The 14,701-nt window shown below is 47.6% G+C and overlaps 1 protein-coding gene across 3 annotated transcripts in view; it reads left to right on the top strand.

Moving 5' to 3' along the window:
• The window catches only part of stk11 (serine/threonine kinase 11), a 28,264-nt gene that overhangs the window by 2,403 nt on the left and 11,160 nt on the right, over positions 1–14,701 (top strand). The window contains exons 1-7 of one of the 3 annotated variants that reach the window (XM_062518867.1): positions 1–445; positions 1,766–2,842; positions 9,768–9,851; positions 11,808–11,897; positions 12,095–12,227; positions 12,638–12,789; positions 13,223–13,350. In XM_062518867.1, coding sequence (XP_062374851.1) covers positions 2,559–2,842; positions 9,768–9,851; positions 11,808–11,897; positions 12,095–12,227; positions 12,638–12,789; positions 13,223–13,350 — 871 coding nt within the window. In that variant the 5' untranslated portion in view covers positions 1–445; positions 1,766–2,558. The remainder of the gene's footprint in view (positions 446–1,765; positions 2,843–9,767; positions 9,852–11,807; positions 11,898–12,094; positions 12,228–12,637; positions 12,790–13,222; positions 13,351–14,701) is intronic. The other 2 variants (XM_062518869.1, XM_062518868.1) reach the window with 2 other exon arrangements.

Genomic DNA, 14,701 nt, shown 5'->3' with positions numbered 1-14,701 from the left:
ATGGTGAAGGCCCCCAGCATGAAATAGCTATTTGAAAACTTTCTCAGGTGAATTATTACCATTTCAATATTGCTATTTGGTCCATAACATCATCAACGCGTCTTTCACTCTAGTAATTATTAGTAGCTGTTATTACAATCCAATTTATAATGTATATCTCGCATTGTTGACATTTGCCCCCCACCCAACCAACTCCCCTTTTCAGGGAGAAGGTTGATACCTAAGCCCAATGAGAGAGTTGACGCACTGACGCTGGAGGTTGGCATTTGGATGTATCAGAGCGAGGGGGGAGGTAAACAAGATGGCGGCAGCCTTAGAGCAGCTGCATTAGTAGAAGCAGATATTAAGCTAAAAATTATGCACACACTGACAACTTCATGTGGAGAAAGAAACCCTGGCGGAGAACTCACGCAAGTCTGCTTCATTTGAATATCTTAAAACAAAGGTACGTAATTACCATGACGGATTACATTTACCCCGCTATCCAGTGCAACTACCAGCGGCTAACCAGCACAGCATTTAGCCTGGCTCAACTAGCCGCTGTTACCTACCGTCTGGTCTTGACAACATAAACGTTAGCTGTCAGGCTAGCTAAGCTAGCTATCTTACTTCGACTACCTTACTTGAGACGGGTTAAATTCATCAGTTTGGCGTACGGTATGAACTTAGCTTAACATAATACCTGCGGATGCGGATGAAGTGTAGAGTATCAGCAATTTGTGCTGTGAGGCGTGCTATCTCGTATCATTGCTGAAAATGGTTATACGGTACTGGAAGAGTTAATGTAACGTGTAAAGTCAAGGAAGCGTGCCTATCTTTGACCACTGCGAGCCCGATGAAGCTAGTAACATTTTGTCGGCAAATAGTAAATTTGGCCAGCTAACGTTAGCGTGTTAGCTAACGTTAGTCAAGTTTATGTCGACTAACTCTCTGAGAGCCTTTGGATTTGGTTGAGTAAACGTTATTGTAACCAGGTACATATTTTGAAAGATTAGGGATAAAGTAATTGCAATGATGCTTTTATAATAGAAAGCCTGTCCGCCGAATCTGTTTCCATTTGTTTAGCGAGGGTTGGCATGTCTGCAATTCATCCAGTTTGCTAATGAAACTAGCCTTGGTATTAGCTATTTTAGCAAAATTATGTCCTTAATGATCCTGGAGAAAATGAGCTACCCAAAGTGATAAGTAATGCTATTGTAACTAATGTAGATTATTCCATTGAGTTATCTGCTAGGTTAACGTCAACCTTGGGTTACAGGTAACTTATGAATTTCCCAAGGCTTTTTCATTTTATTCTTGAAAACTCAGTGCCTAGAACATTGTCAGTCATGTTTGATTAAAGTTGGTTTTCGTAGCTGCTACATCTGAACTTCATTAACTGACACCGTTAACGTCGGGTAACATTAGCTAATGTTAACCTTAAAGTTATCTCTACCTTTTTTCCAATTTACCATTGGACGATGCTATGAGATCCGGGGATTACAATGCTGTTGTGTCAGTTAGTTTACTGTAACACTACGGCCAGAAATTCCTTAAGTAAAATTATTTTTGTACTAATGTTACTATTGAATTGGCATAATATACTTGGCTATCTAGTGCTAGTTTTACAACTCGAGTGGTTAAACCTTGGCATTTGCGAGCTATTGCTAACGATAACTAGCTAGTCAGCTAACGTAACTGGTCACAGCTCATTCATATGCTGCTACTACCAGATCGGTATTTTGACTGTTGCATAGTTGACATCATTGTGTCCTTGTTATTACAGGTATCACTAGAAGTTTTCTATGGGACGGATCAGCGGATGAGGGTTTATTGTAAAGAGGAATAAAATGCCCTGCCCCTGAAGCACCAAAGAGGAAGTTCATGTTTTTGTGGTGCACCACTGGAGCCACGGCTTGTCGGTCCTGTAAGTGAATCGCCTTGGAGTCACTGATGCGCCTCTGATGTAGCAAAAACCGAGTGCTTGCCAAGAATCTCACCTGGGCTTTCTTATTAGTTTTGTACAGATTTGTACAGGAACGGTCAACTTGCCAAACCAGACAGGCTATCCCTATGCTGGGCTTCTTATAGTGTTGACCCAGCAAAGCATGGGACTAAATTCACTAGAATGCCAGATCCTGGGTTTACATCACCTCTCAGTATAGGTCTAAGACTGAACTCAACAGAATTCACAACCACAGATAACTCTTAAACGAGAAAGGACTTTGCTCTCCTTTTTTCTTCCTCCCTTTCTTTGCACTGGACCTCTGGGGAAGTGTTGCTACCACCTGTCTTTGACTTATGCAAGAGGAAGACCAGGAGCAGGTAATGTGTCCCATGTCCCCACTCAGCAGCAGCAGCAGCTCAGCGCTTTCCCCTCCTCAATGCCGCTAGTGTTTTTAAATTGAACTGTATTCCTGTCGCGTCAGGATACACACACACACACACACACACACACACATATCCCCTGTAGCAGGCCGATCCTGAGGGACCTCCCCTTCAGTAGCAGCAGCAGGATCTGTAGCGTTGTTTGTGTGTGCGCGCGTGCGTGAGCGTCCGTCGGACCCGACGGCCCAAAGATGAGCGTGGGGGAGCTGCAGCACCTGGACTACCTGACGGAGGGCGAGCTCATGGGCATGGACGCCTTCATCCACCGCATCGACTCCACCGAGGTCATCTACCAGCCGCGCCGCAAGCGCGCCAAGCTGGTGGGCAAGTACCTGATGGGGGACCTGCTGGGCGAGGGCTCGTATGGCAAGGTGAAGGAGATGCTCGACTCGGACACTCTGTGCCGCCGCGCCGTCAAGATCCTCAAGAAGAAAAAGCTGCGCCGCATCCCCAACGGAGAGGCCAACGTCAAGAAGTGAGTGAATGCACTCCTCTAGCTCTCTCTCTCTCTCTCCCTCTTTCTCTCTCTCTCTCTCCCTTTCTCTTGCCAACATCAAGAAGTGAGTGAGCAGAGTTTCCTCCTCAGAATGCATTCCTCTCTCTCTCTCTCTCTCTCTCTCTCTCTCTCTCCCCACCTCCCTTGCTCTGTCTGGCCATTGTCAGGAAGTGAGTGAAACGTAGGTCTGCGTGTCCTGGCTCCTCTGCTCCAACCCCCCGCTCACTCTGCTGCCCCCCCCCCCCCCCCCCCCCCCTCGTGCTGCTGCTCCCCCCGTTCCTCATTTCAGAGAGCGGCCTGCAGTGGTGTGCATCCCTCTCACGCTCACTCTGCCTGTTTTCGTAGTAGCCTCTTTTTTTACTCTTGCCATTTTATTTCCTGTCTGCCCAACTCTCCCTCTCCCTCCCTTCCTCCCAGTCATCATTATGTTCCTCTGCTCATAGCCTTCATCTTCCTCCTGTTTCTACAACATGGGAGCGAGCTAGGACAGCTCTGCACCCTAGATTTGGGGAATCTTTGGTTCTGTAGTGGCTAGTTCAGTTCTGAATTGTTGTCTATAATGACACCTTGTGTCTTCTACTCTGAACAGATTTGATAAGCACGGTTGCAGCCAAAACATGTTAAATATGTTAAACATGTTTGGACTAGGCCTTGAAATTAAGTTGGGCAACTTTCTCTGTATGGACCTTGTTCATTTGTCTTGTTGGTCTTATCACTCTCCTCTCCTCCCTCTTACTGACACACACACACACACACACACACACACACACACACACACACACACACACACACACACACACACACACACACACACACCTTTCCCACACTCCATTTAGCCTCATCATCCCCTTCTGGTGGATCTGCTTGGGTTTCGTAATCACATATAACACTTTAATTAGTGTGTGTGTGTGTGTGTGTGTGTGTGCGCTTCTCTTTTCTACCTTGTGTCTGCTTTCGGTTGTGACTTGTGAGGCATTACTGTGTGCTTAAATATGTGGCCCATGTTTGAAAGTGCGATATTACAACAGTGTGTCTAACTAATGCGGTGTGTGTGTGTGTGTGTGTGTGTGTGTGTGTGTGTGTGTGTTGCGCCTGAGGCACAGGCTTTATATAGCGGAAGAGGGCTGACATGGAGTTGCCAATGATGACTCACGAATTGAAGGCCTGTCATGTCGCTCACTTTTAGAGTCTGCAAGCAGTCGTGGCTGAAGCCAGTAAACAAGTAGCCTTAATGAATAAAGACGTAAAGACCCAAGTAGACATAGGGTGGTCCAGTGAAGGCCTGGGGGTCCTTGGATTCTTGTGAGATCTCAGAAGCCAGAGAAGAGTCATGGGTTGACTGTAGTTGTGTGTGTGCGTCAGGTATAAGGTTCCTTGCATCACATTTTTGAGTAGAGTACCGACTTTAGATGAGTTAGCTTGGCTGTCTGTGTGTGAGGGAAAAAGTGCAGGGTTGAGTTTGGTGCCCCATTACCTTAGTCTGCCTGAGGACATATTTATCCAATTGGTCGGCCTCATTGGCAGAATTGGAGCCAGGCGCTGCACAGTTTGTGCTTTTAGAGTCAGTGCATGTGTTGTAGGCTAAACAGAAAGGCACACAAGTTTGCAGAACTGACCATGTTTGGATAAATCGCCTCCAATTTAAAAAAAAAAATCCCTCTGGTGGTTCACTTCTGACTGCACTGCCCATAGGCTACTCTGTCTTTGGTGTCCGCAGCCATTTTTTAGTTCCTTCTGATGACTTCACTTGTGACTAGGCTAGGCTTTCACAGTCCACTGCCGTGTGTGTGTGTGACCACGATACTAGGATACACTCTGTCCAAGTTTATTACACAGTGATGAAATGAGTGATCTGGCCCCGTCATTGTGATAGCAGTTGCCTAGATGAGAGGATTGCAGTAGTGGGAAAGTGGTTCAGAATCGAGAAGTTCAGAGGTAGAGAGGAAATCAGCCATTCAAACGTAGCTAGAAAAAAGAGTAACGTCCTGTAGGAATGAGGGGTTTATTGCTGTCCCTGCCCAGTTCCTTTGCTTTATATCCTTATGTTATGAGTGGTCACTCATTAACAGCATTTCAGATGTGTCGTAACTTTACAAGCTTAGACCATGGTGTTTTAAACCTTACTGCGGGACATGATGTTTAAAAATGTTAGTGCGGGACATGGTGTTTAAAAGCCTTACTGCAGGACATGGTGTTTTAAACATTACTGCAGGAGTGCTGTTGTCATTGTGTGCACAGGTTCCATGAGAGAATCTGCTACTTCTCCCCCCCCCCCCCCCCCCCCTTTATAGCCTTTATTGGACAGGACGGTGAAGAGAGGACAGGAAATGAGGAGTGTGTTCAGGAAATTAACTCACCGATGTGCACGTTAAGCCGTGTGCATGACTTCCGATGACAAAGTGTATTAACTCACTTGGACGGTAGTGGACTCTTGCATTCTTGAGGATGCACAAGGTAGACCTAGACTATACCAGTGGCCTGTCTGTCTCAAAGTAGGCCTAGAGAGGAGTGAAGAAGTCAAGGAATGAGGGGAGGAAGCCGAGCCAGAGAGTGTTCTGGTGTCGGCACAGGCAGGGTGCTGTTTTAGTTCAGTTTGGTTTAGCATGTTTATTTCTTTCAGGGACACCGTATAAAGTGCATTAATCACAAACGGTGAAGAGATGCTTTGAGAAGATGAAGAAAATACATTTGAAATCACCAGTGTACACACACACGACACACACACACGACACACACACAAGAATATATACGAAATAGCATGGCGCAGTAATTCGTCCGGCGTGGTCGTTCCCAGCGGTGCCTGGCGTCGGTGTTGCCGTTGGCATGTCCTTGGTTGGCACATGCTGGCTGGCCTGGCATTGCGCAACGTCCGTCCTGTTTCCATGGTGCTGCCTTTGGAACTCCAGACATGACCCTCAGGCAATGAGGAAGAGACGAGGGGTCACTATCGGGACAGCAGACTCGCAGAGTGCAGGAACGAACAGAGACCGACACAACGCTGCAGAGGCACACACTCTCTCTCTCTCTCTCTCTCTCTCTGACTACAGACATAACACTCTTCAGGTCCCACACACACACACACACACACACACACACACACACACACACACACACTCCCAGGCTACAGACATAACACACGCACGCACACACACACACACACACACACACACACACCACGCCTAGAATACAGACATAACACTGCAGGCCTCCCAAACATGTGCGCACACACACACACACCACAAATACAGTACAGACATAACACACACACACACACACACACACCACATCTACAGTACATAACACAGCAGTACATAGCAAGCTACAAGCATACCAGTACGATTATAGGCAGCACTCTGAAGCGACAGGTCAAGCACAGTGATTAACCCTACAGATGTAGTGCTGTAAACGCCAGGCTTCACTACACCATTCTAGAGCCAGTGCTGTACTACAGGCCTAGCACAGTCTCTCTCTCTCTCTCACACACACACACACACACACACACACATACACACACACACACACATTCTAGAGCCAATGCTGTAGCTCTACAGGCCTAGCACAGTCTCAGTCTCTTTCTCTTTCTCTTTCTCGCTCTCGCTCTCAAACACACATATTCAGTATCATGCAGTCCATGTAGACCTGTCACCTTGTCCATGACTCTGGCTTTCCTGGCTTTTAAAAAGCATTTACAGTAAGTGTGTGTATGTTAATACTCTTCAGAGTACACTCACACTCAGGCATGCACAGAGCGCAGTGCAGCAGCCAGTTGAGTGTGTACACACACACACACACACACACACACACACACACACACACACACACACACACACACACACACACACACATGAATAAGGGCAGACACGCTCTAACAGATGTAGCAGTAAGCATCAGCATGGCCGTCTCTATGCAGGGCCTATTTTTGGCCCACAGAGACGCAGTTTGCTCTGCAGGCCCACAAATCGCTGACTCCTCTCCTCCACTCTGTCTTGCGCTCTCTCTCTTTCTCTCTCTCTCTTTCTTTCTCTCTCTCCTCTCTCTCTCTCTCACTCTCCAAAGCAGTGTATACATTAAACATACAGGTATAAGACATGGACATAGCAACAGACAAGTAATCAGAATGTAGAAATAAAACATGTGCATAAACAGACATTCATATAGGCAGCCTATAGTATGAACTGGGTATCGTAATACTCTCTCTCTCTCTGTCTCCCTCTCTCTCTCTCTCTCGCATTTCCCTGTGCTTGTCTCTATTTTTTCATCCAACATCTGGCTGTAATACCTGCCTTAATCAGTGAGTTTGGAATATCATTTAGATCACTTAGAGACACACACACACACACACACACACACACACACACACACACACACACAAATAGCCTTAATTGTTTAAGCTGTCTGAGTCAGTCCAGTTAAAGCCTAGTTGTTTGTGTCTCCATGCACTCCCTGCCGCTGTGTGTGTGTGCGTGTGCGGAATGTTTGGGTATGTGTCGGCCTTGAGAGAATAAACAGCTCCTCTAATTAAACTGCTGCTGGATCACTGAAGCTGTGCAGAGCAGAGCAGTTGCACTCAACACACCATTTCCAGTACCCCGGCATCCTCATCTCACTTAGTCCCAGTACCCCGGCATCCTCATCTCACTTAGTCTCAGTACCCCATCCTCATCTCCCTTTAGTCTCAGTACCCCATCCTCATCTCACTTAGTCTCAGTACCCCATCCTCATCTCCCTTTAGTCTCAGTACCCCATCCTCATCTCCCTTTAGTCTCAGTACACCATCCACATCTCCCTTTAGTCTCAGTACCCCATCCTCATCTCCCTTTAGTCTCAGTACACCATCCACATCTCCCTTTAGTCTCAGTACCCCATCCTCATCTCCCTTTAGTCTCAGTACACCATCCACATCTCCCTTTAGTCTCAGTACCCCATCCTCATCTCACTTAGTCTCAGTACCCCATCCTCATCTCCCTTTAGTCTCAGTACCCCATCCTCATCTCCCTTTAGTCTCAGTACACCATCCACATCTCAGTCACTACCAGGTGTCTAGTGCACTACACACTTCTCTGAAGGATCTTGTTTAGTCTTGAGCTTGAAGCTGAGTGTCATTTTTGTTGCTGATCTGTTGGATGTGTTACTGATCCACATAACTATCTATGTGCTTTCATGAAGGCAGAAATAAGTGGACACTGCTTATAATAGTGTTAGTCAGTGCATCTTTAACTTTGTTTCTTTTTGGTGTTAAGCGATCGCCAGCATTTGTGGTGAGGGGTCCATGACGCCTTCAGAGGGTAGAGCAGACATGTTTTAGTGGAGGAGAGAGGAGTGGAGTGGAGTGTGAAGTAGAGGAGAGGAGGGGAGGAGAAGAGGAGGGTTGGAGGGGATGGTTGGAGAGGAGGAGAGAGAGAGAAGAGGAGAAGGGGGGGCTGGGTGGAGAGGATAAAGTGGAGTAGTGATAGGTGGGGAGAGGAATCTCTTCTTCAGCTATCTCTCTCTCTCTCTCTCTCTCTAACACACACTCTCTGTTTCTCTCTCTCCATCTCCTCTGCCCCACACACTTCTTGGTTTCTTTTTGTTCTTTCTGCCTTCCTTCCCCTCCAAATCTCTCCCTCCATTTCTCTCTCTCCTGTCCCCCCTGTGTGTGCAGTGTCCACTGGAGTGTGTGTAATGGGTGTGTGTGTTTAGTAGGGAAGTGGCCCCCAGCGCTGACCCAGACTGGGCTGGACTCCTCTGTCTCTCTCCTGCTGGCTCTGGCTCTGGCTCTTAAGAGAGATGCTCAGGACAAGGGCAGCTGGATGAGCTTAATGTGTTGGTTTGATCATTAAACTGCAGCGCTGTGATTTTATTCATGGTGACAGAGTGCTTGAACTGTTGTGTGCATGTGTTCTTCTCACACAAGCATGGTGTGTGTGTGTGTTTGTGTGTACAGATCTGTTACGCGTTGTGATTGTCTTTCAGAGTGCATTGCGTGTCTGTGTGCGTCTTTAAAAGAGTGTGTGTGTGTGTGTGTGTGTGCGAGCGCAGGCGTGCAGGCCCTATAACAGTTCTTGACTAAATCTGAGCAGGCAGTCCTTGCACAGTCCTTGTCTTTTTCATTCCCTCTTTCTCAGCCCCCCCCCCCCCACACACACACACACACACACACACACACACACGTCCCTCAGCCCAGAGGCCAGAGCTTTCTGCTGACCCATATACATATTTACTGGCCCAAAGTAGTCATTTTTACACAAACTGTTTGTGTATCTTCCTCTTTATTTTAGTAAAGGCTTGAACCAGTTAGCATCACAGGTGGGCTTAGGGGACTGGTGATGGTGACTGGCCGCAAAACTGACACTGGCCAGAATCTTGGTCCTTGCTCTCCTCCTCTCTCCTCCTCTCCTCTCCTTCTCTCTTCTCCTCTCCTCATCTCCTCTCTTCTCTCTTCTCCTCCTCTCTTTCTCACCCCTCCCTTCCTTTCCGCACCCTTCTGCCTGTGCAGAATGTGTGAAGTCACTGAAAGAATCTTAGAGGATGTGTGTGTGTCAGTAGTACTATTGTGTGATAATTGTGTGCGAGGGAGTGTGCGGCTGTCCTCAGATCAGTTAGTTGTGTTGGGTCTTCGCTCATGCCCCAGGCTGCAGTGACGTAGCAGCTAAATGCATAGCAGTGCGTTACTGAGCAGCATGTTGGTCAAATCTAATGTGTCTGTGGCTGTCCTTCATCAATTGCATGATTTGTATCTATTGCATCCTACAGTTAAACCTTCTCTTTGTTTCTAAATACGCTCTGACCATCCTATACAGAGTTGAAGTGTGACGAATGGTGGGCTTGTGTAGGGGAACAGTTTTTTGGGACTGTGTGTTTGCTCATGGCAAGTTAACTGATTTTTGTGCATTTCAGCTAAACGTGTGTTTCCTTTTTTCCACAGGGAGATTCAGCTCCTACGTAGACTTCAGCACAAAAATGTGATCCAGTTGGTGGACGTGTTATACAATGAAGAGAAGCAGAAAATATATCCTTTCCTTCAATGTGTGTGTGCTTGTGTGTGGACTGATTATATTGCTCCTCTGTGCAGATCCTCTTCTCATCCTCTCTAAATTAGGTAGACTTTAATTGTGGGCTTGTTTTCTTGATGCTACAGACACTCTAATGGATTGAAGTGTGTGTGTGTGTGTGTGTGTGTGTGTGAGAGAGAGATCCCCCTGCATATCACAAGTGTATGCTGCTGAAGTATGTCTGACGCAGAGTGCTTCTGACTAAGCAGTCCTGACTGCGTCATTTGACGCCGTAGAACACCCATTCCATCTCCATCTTCTCTCTCTCTCTCTCCCTCCCTCCCTTCCTCTCTCTCTCTCTTTCTCAACCTCTTTATTTCCATCTCCATACATGCCCCTCCCTTCCTCTCTCTCTCTCTCTCTATCTATCTCTCTCTCTCTCTCTCTCTCTCGCGCTGTCTTTCTCAATCTCTTTATTTCCATCTCCATGCATGCCAGTCTCTCTATTGCTCTCACTCTATCTCTTAATCCCTTCCTCTCTTCTCTCTCTCTCCCTCCCTTCCTCTCTCACCATCTTTCTCAATCACTTTCTCTTCCAGTCTCTGGCTATCTCTTCACACTCAGCCATTTAGTAGCAGTATATAGAAGCCATCTAATGCTCCCCTGAGACTCATACACAAGTACTCTCTCTCTCTTTCTCTCCCTCACTTTCTCTTTCTTTCTCTCTCTCTCTCCCTCCCATTCTTCACCATGTCTGAAGGGGACTTCAGGCTGCCTCTCACACCATTTCATTACAGTCCATTACACTGACCTGATTAATGTTAAATGAGTTGTGTGCGTGTGTGTGTGTGTGTGTATGTACGTGTGTGTGAGTATTTGATATGAGTCATGACGAGCGTCAGCAGTGGGAGCGAGTGTGTTTACGCTTCGGTCGATGCGCTCTCCTGTGTAGACAGTCAGACCGCACACATGCCACGGACCGCTGGGCAGTAGAACCGGCCAGCAGAGGGGTGCAGTGAGTCGCTCCTCTGATATATCGGTAGAGTGGGCAGAGGGGTGCAGTGAGTCTGGGCAGAGGGGTGATGCTGCGGCTTCAGAAACAAAAAGTCTGGCCCCAGTTGTGGCGCAGCTGGTGCCCCGGGTTTGATTCCCGCCCCGCAGTCCTTTACGGATCCCAACCCCACTTTTTTCCCCATTTGCTTCCTGTCACTTCTCCAATGTCCTATCATAATAAAGGCATAAAAAAGCCCAAAAATATACTTAAAAATAACTAAAAGGCTCTCCGACCACATATTTTTTTCAACCACAACACGCGGGCAGCCGTGGTGTACTGGTTAGGGCTTCGGGCTTGTAACCGGAGGGTTAACCCCTCACTGCTCCCCGAGCGCCGCTGGTTGGGCAGGCAGCTCACTGCTCTGGGTTAGTGTGTGATTCACCTCACTGTGTGTGTGCTGTGTGTGTTCACTAATTCGGTTAAATTGGGTTCAATGTAGAGAAACGAATTTCCCTCACGGGATCAAAAAAGTATATATTCTATTCTATTCTATTCTATTCTATTCTATTCACTCACTAAACCAGCTAATTAACTCACATCCTTCACCAGGTAGGAATCACCTGGGTCACATGCAGAGGTAGGCCTGACCCATGGAAGGGCTTTTGCTCTATGAAGCTGGGGTTTTGCAGCGGAGCAATGATCTCCACCCAGAATCAGTCCTGTGGAAATCGGCATCTGTTTCTAGGGCAGATTGCGGGGACAGCCAATGACCACTCCCTTTTCAAACCGTCTGAGAGTTGTTATTTTCTGCAGATGAAACCTATACGTTAAGGTTCCTCTGCCGCACACACACACACACACACACACACACACACACACACAACAGACACTACATAAAAGCACACAGGATCTACCTGTAATGAGTTTTGAGCATTGAGTGTGACTATGACCTCTGGTGTTTCCTTGACTGCGGCGGCACGTATATGGTGATGGAGTATTGTGTGTGTGGAATGCAAGAGATGCTGGACAGTGTTCCGGAGAAGAGGTTTCCAGTGTTCCAAGCTCACGGGTACGTTATCTCGCTGAATCTTCCTTATCTATTGCCCAATTTTTTTGTGACTCATACACACACACACACACACACACACACACGCACACACACACTGGCAGAACTGGATGAATAAAACCTGTATAACTGGTGCACTGTATACCTGTCTCAGATTATTGATAACTAACAGCTGTTTTGTTCTCTCCCCACCCCTGTAGGTACTTTTGCCAGCTTTTGGATGGCCTTGAGTATTTGCACAGCCAGGGAATCGTCCACAAAGACATTAAGCCGGGCAATCTGCTGCTGACCACGGATGGCGCTCTGAAGATCTCCGATCTGGGCGTGGCCGAGGTGAGCCGAGAGAACAGTATTCCTCAAGGGTCCTTCCGAGAACCCTGAGAACTCTCCAAGGGGTACTTCAGAGAACCCCAGCTAGCTTCTAAGTAGAGAGTAAAGAGGAGCTGGAGAATATTGTTAAGAGGTCTTAATTGGGTCTCTGCAATCCCCATGATGATGGAAAAAAAGTTCTGTATTGTGAAACACACACACACGCACACATACACAGAGGAGAGGTGTTGTGGTCTGACTCATTGCCCAGAGGCTTTCCAGTGTCACCTCAGTGTTTCTGCTCTCACACGGCAGCTGACTCACGGAGCGCACCAGGTCATTGCTAGCGCTGATCACGTTTTTTTGATAATTTTATTTTTGTTATCACTGACCTCTCCGTGACCTCCCATCTGATATGTGTGTGACCTGTGTTGACCCCCACTCCGCAGGCCCTGCACCCGTTCGCGGAGGACGACACGTGCCGCACGAGTCAGGGCTCCCCGGCATTCCAGCCCCCAGAGATTGCCAACGGCCTGGACACTTTCTCTGGCTTCAAAGTGGACATCTGGTCCGCCGGCGTCACACTGTGAGTCAGAGCCTATAGCACCAGCCCACACATCCTGAGGAAGATGATGATGATGATGATGATGATGTTCTATAGTTAAATATAAGGGTTAAGTTTTGCTTTTGCTTTTGCTTTTTTTGTTTTTCATAAATTGCACATAAGCGTAGAAACCCAAAATGGCTGCCGTATGACTATAGAAGGGCAGGTGCCGATGGCCCAGGTGTCCGCTCTCTGTGCAACCCAGACTGACCTCAGACATTGTTAGCAGAATGCAAAATGTCTTAATGTCTTGAGAATTTTTGACTTCAGGAGGGAATCATTTCATCCGTCTTCTGACCTGGATAACTGTAGAAACGTAAAAGCCTCCATGTCATGGAGTCTTGTGTCCTCCTGTGTGGATATTACATTCAAGAGTACAAATATGGAATCTGTGTTGTGTGTGTGTGGTGGACAGCTACAACATAACGACGAGCCTGTACCCGTTTGAGGGGGACAACATCTATAAGCTGTTTGAGAACATTGGAAAGGGCACCTACAGCGTCCCTGAGGAGTGCGGACCACTGCTCTCAGACCTGCTGAGAGGTGAGACCACACCGTACACATCCTCACAACACACTCCTCTCACACCGTACACATCCTCACAACACACTCCTCTCCTCTCACACAGTACACATCCTCACAACACACTCCTCTCCTCACACCATACACATCCTCACAACACACTCCTCTCCTCACACCGTACACATCCTCACAACACACTCCTCTCACACCGTACACATCCTCACAACACACTCCTCTCCTCTCACACCATACACATCCTCACAACACACTCCTCTCCTCACACCATACACATCCTCACAACACACTCCTCTCACACCGTACACATCCTCACAACACACTCCTCTCCTCTCACACCATACACATCCTCACAACACACTCATCTCACACCGTACACATCCTCACAACACACTCCTCTCCTCTCACACCATACACATCCTCACAACACACTCATCTCACACCGTACACATCCTCACAACACACTCCTCTCACACCGCACACATCCTCACAACACACTCATCTCCTCACACCGCACACATCCTCACAACACACTCCTCTCACACCGTACACATCCTCACAACACACTCATCTCTCCTCACACCATACACATCCTCACAACACACTCATCTCTCCTCACACCGTACACATCCTCACAACACACTCCTCTCTCCTCACACCGTACACATCCTCACAACACACTCCTCTCACACCGTACACCACCCTCACAGCACACTCCTGCTCTCCTCTCAACACACTCCTGTCTCTCTCTTACGCCATCCATCTCACTCTCTCTCTTCCTCTTCCTTTTTCTCTCTCTCTGACTGTAGAAGGCTTTTTCAAGTGGATCTGTGTGCGTGCGTGCGTCCGTGCGTGCATGCACGTGTGTGTGTGTGTGAGAGTGACGTGGTGTGGGTGTGTTGAGCAGGTTTGTGCAGCAGGTGGCAGTGTGATGTCAGGTGTGACTTAGTCGACTCTGAGGCTGGAAGTGCTCCATTTACTCCAACACCCCCCACCCCACACACACACACACACACACACACACACACACCTCGCCCAGTCATTCATATCCAGTTCCAAGATATCCAAGGGCTTTTCTGTTGCCCCTGTCCCAGCCGCAGGGAGGGCCAAGAGTGCTTCTCATGTTCACGCTAAATGATGTCCCCTGTGAGAGGGAAGCGCGTGTCTGTCAGTGAGGCTGCATAGCATGGAGCGCAAGTCATCAACAATAAACACAGAAATACTCTTCCATTGTAATCAGTACAATATTCAACAATAAATACTCTTCCAGTCTGATCAGTGGAACACAATAAATACTCTTCCAGTCTGATCAGTGGAACACAATAAATACTCTTCCAGTCTGATCAGTGGAACACAA

This window comes from Sardina pilchardus, chromosome 2, assembly GCF_963854185.1.
Source record: "Sardina pilchardus chromosome 2, fSarPil1.1, whole genome shotgun sequence".
In the NCBI taxonomy this organism is placed as follows: domain Eukaryota; kingdom Metazoa; phylum Chordata; class Actinopteri; order Clupeiformes; family Clupeidae; genus Sardina; species Sardina pilchardus.
This window is presented reverse-complemented; position numbering and strand designations above follow the sequence as displayed.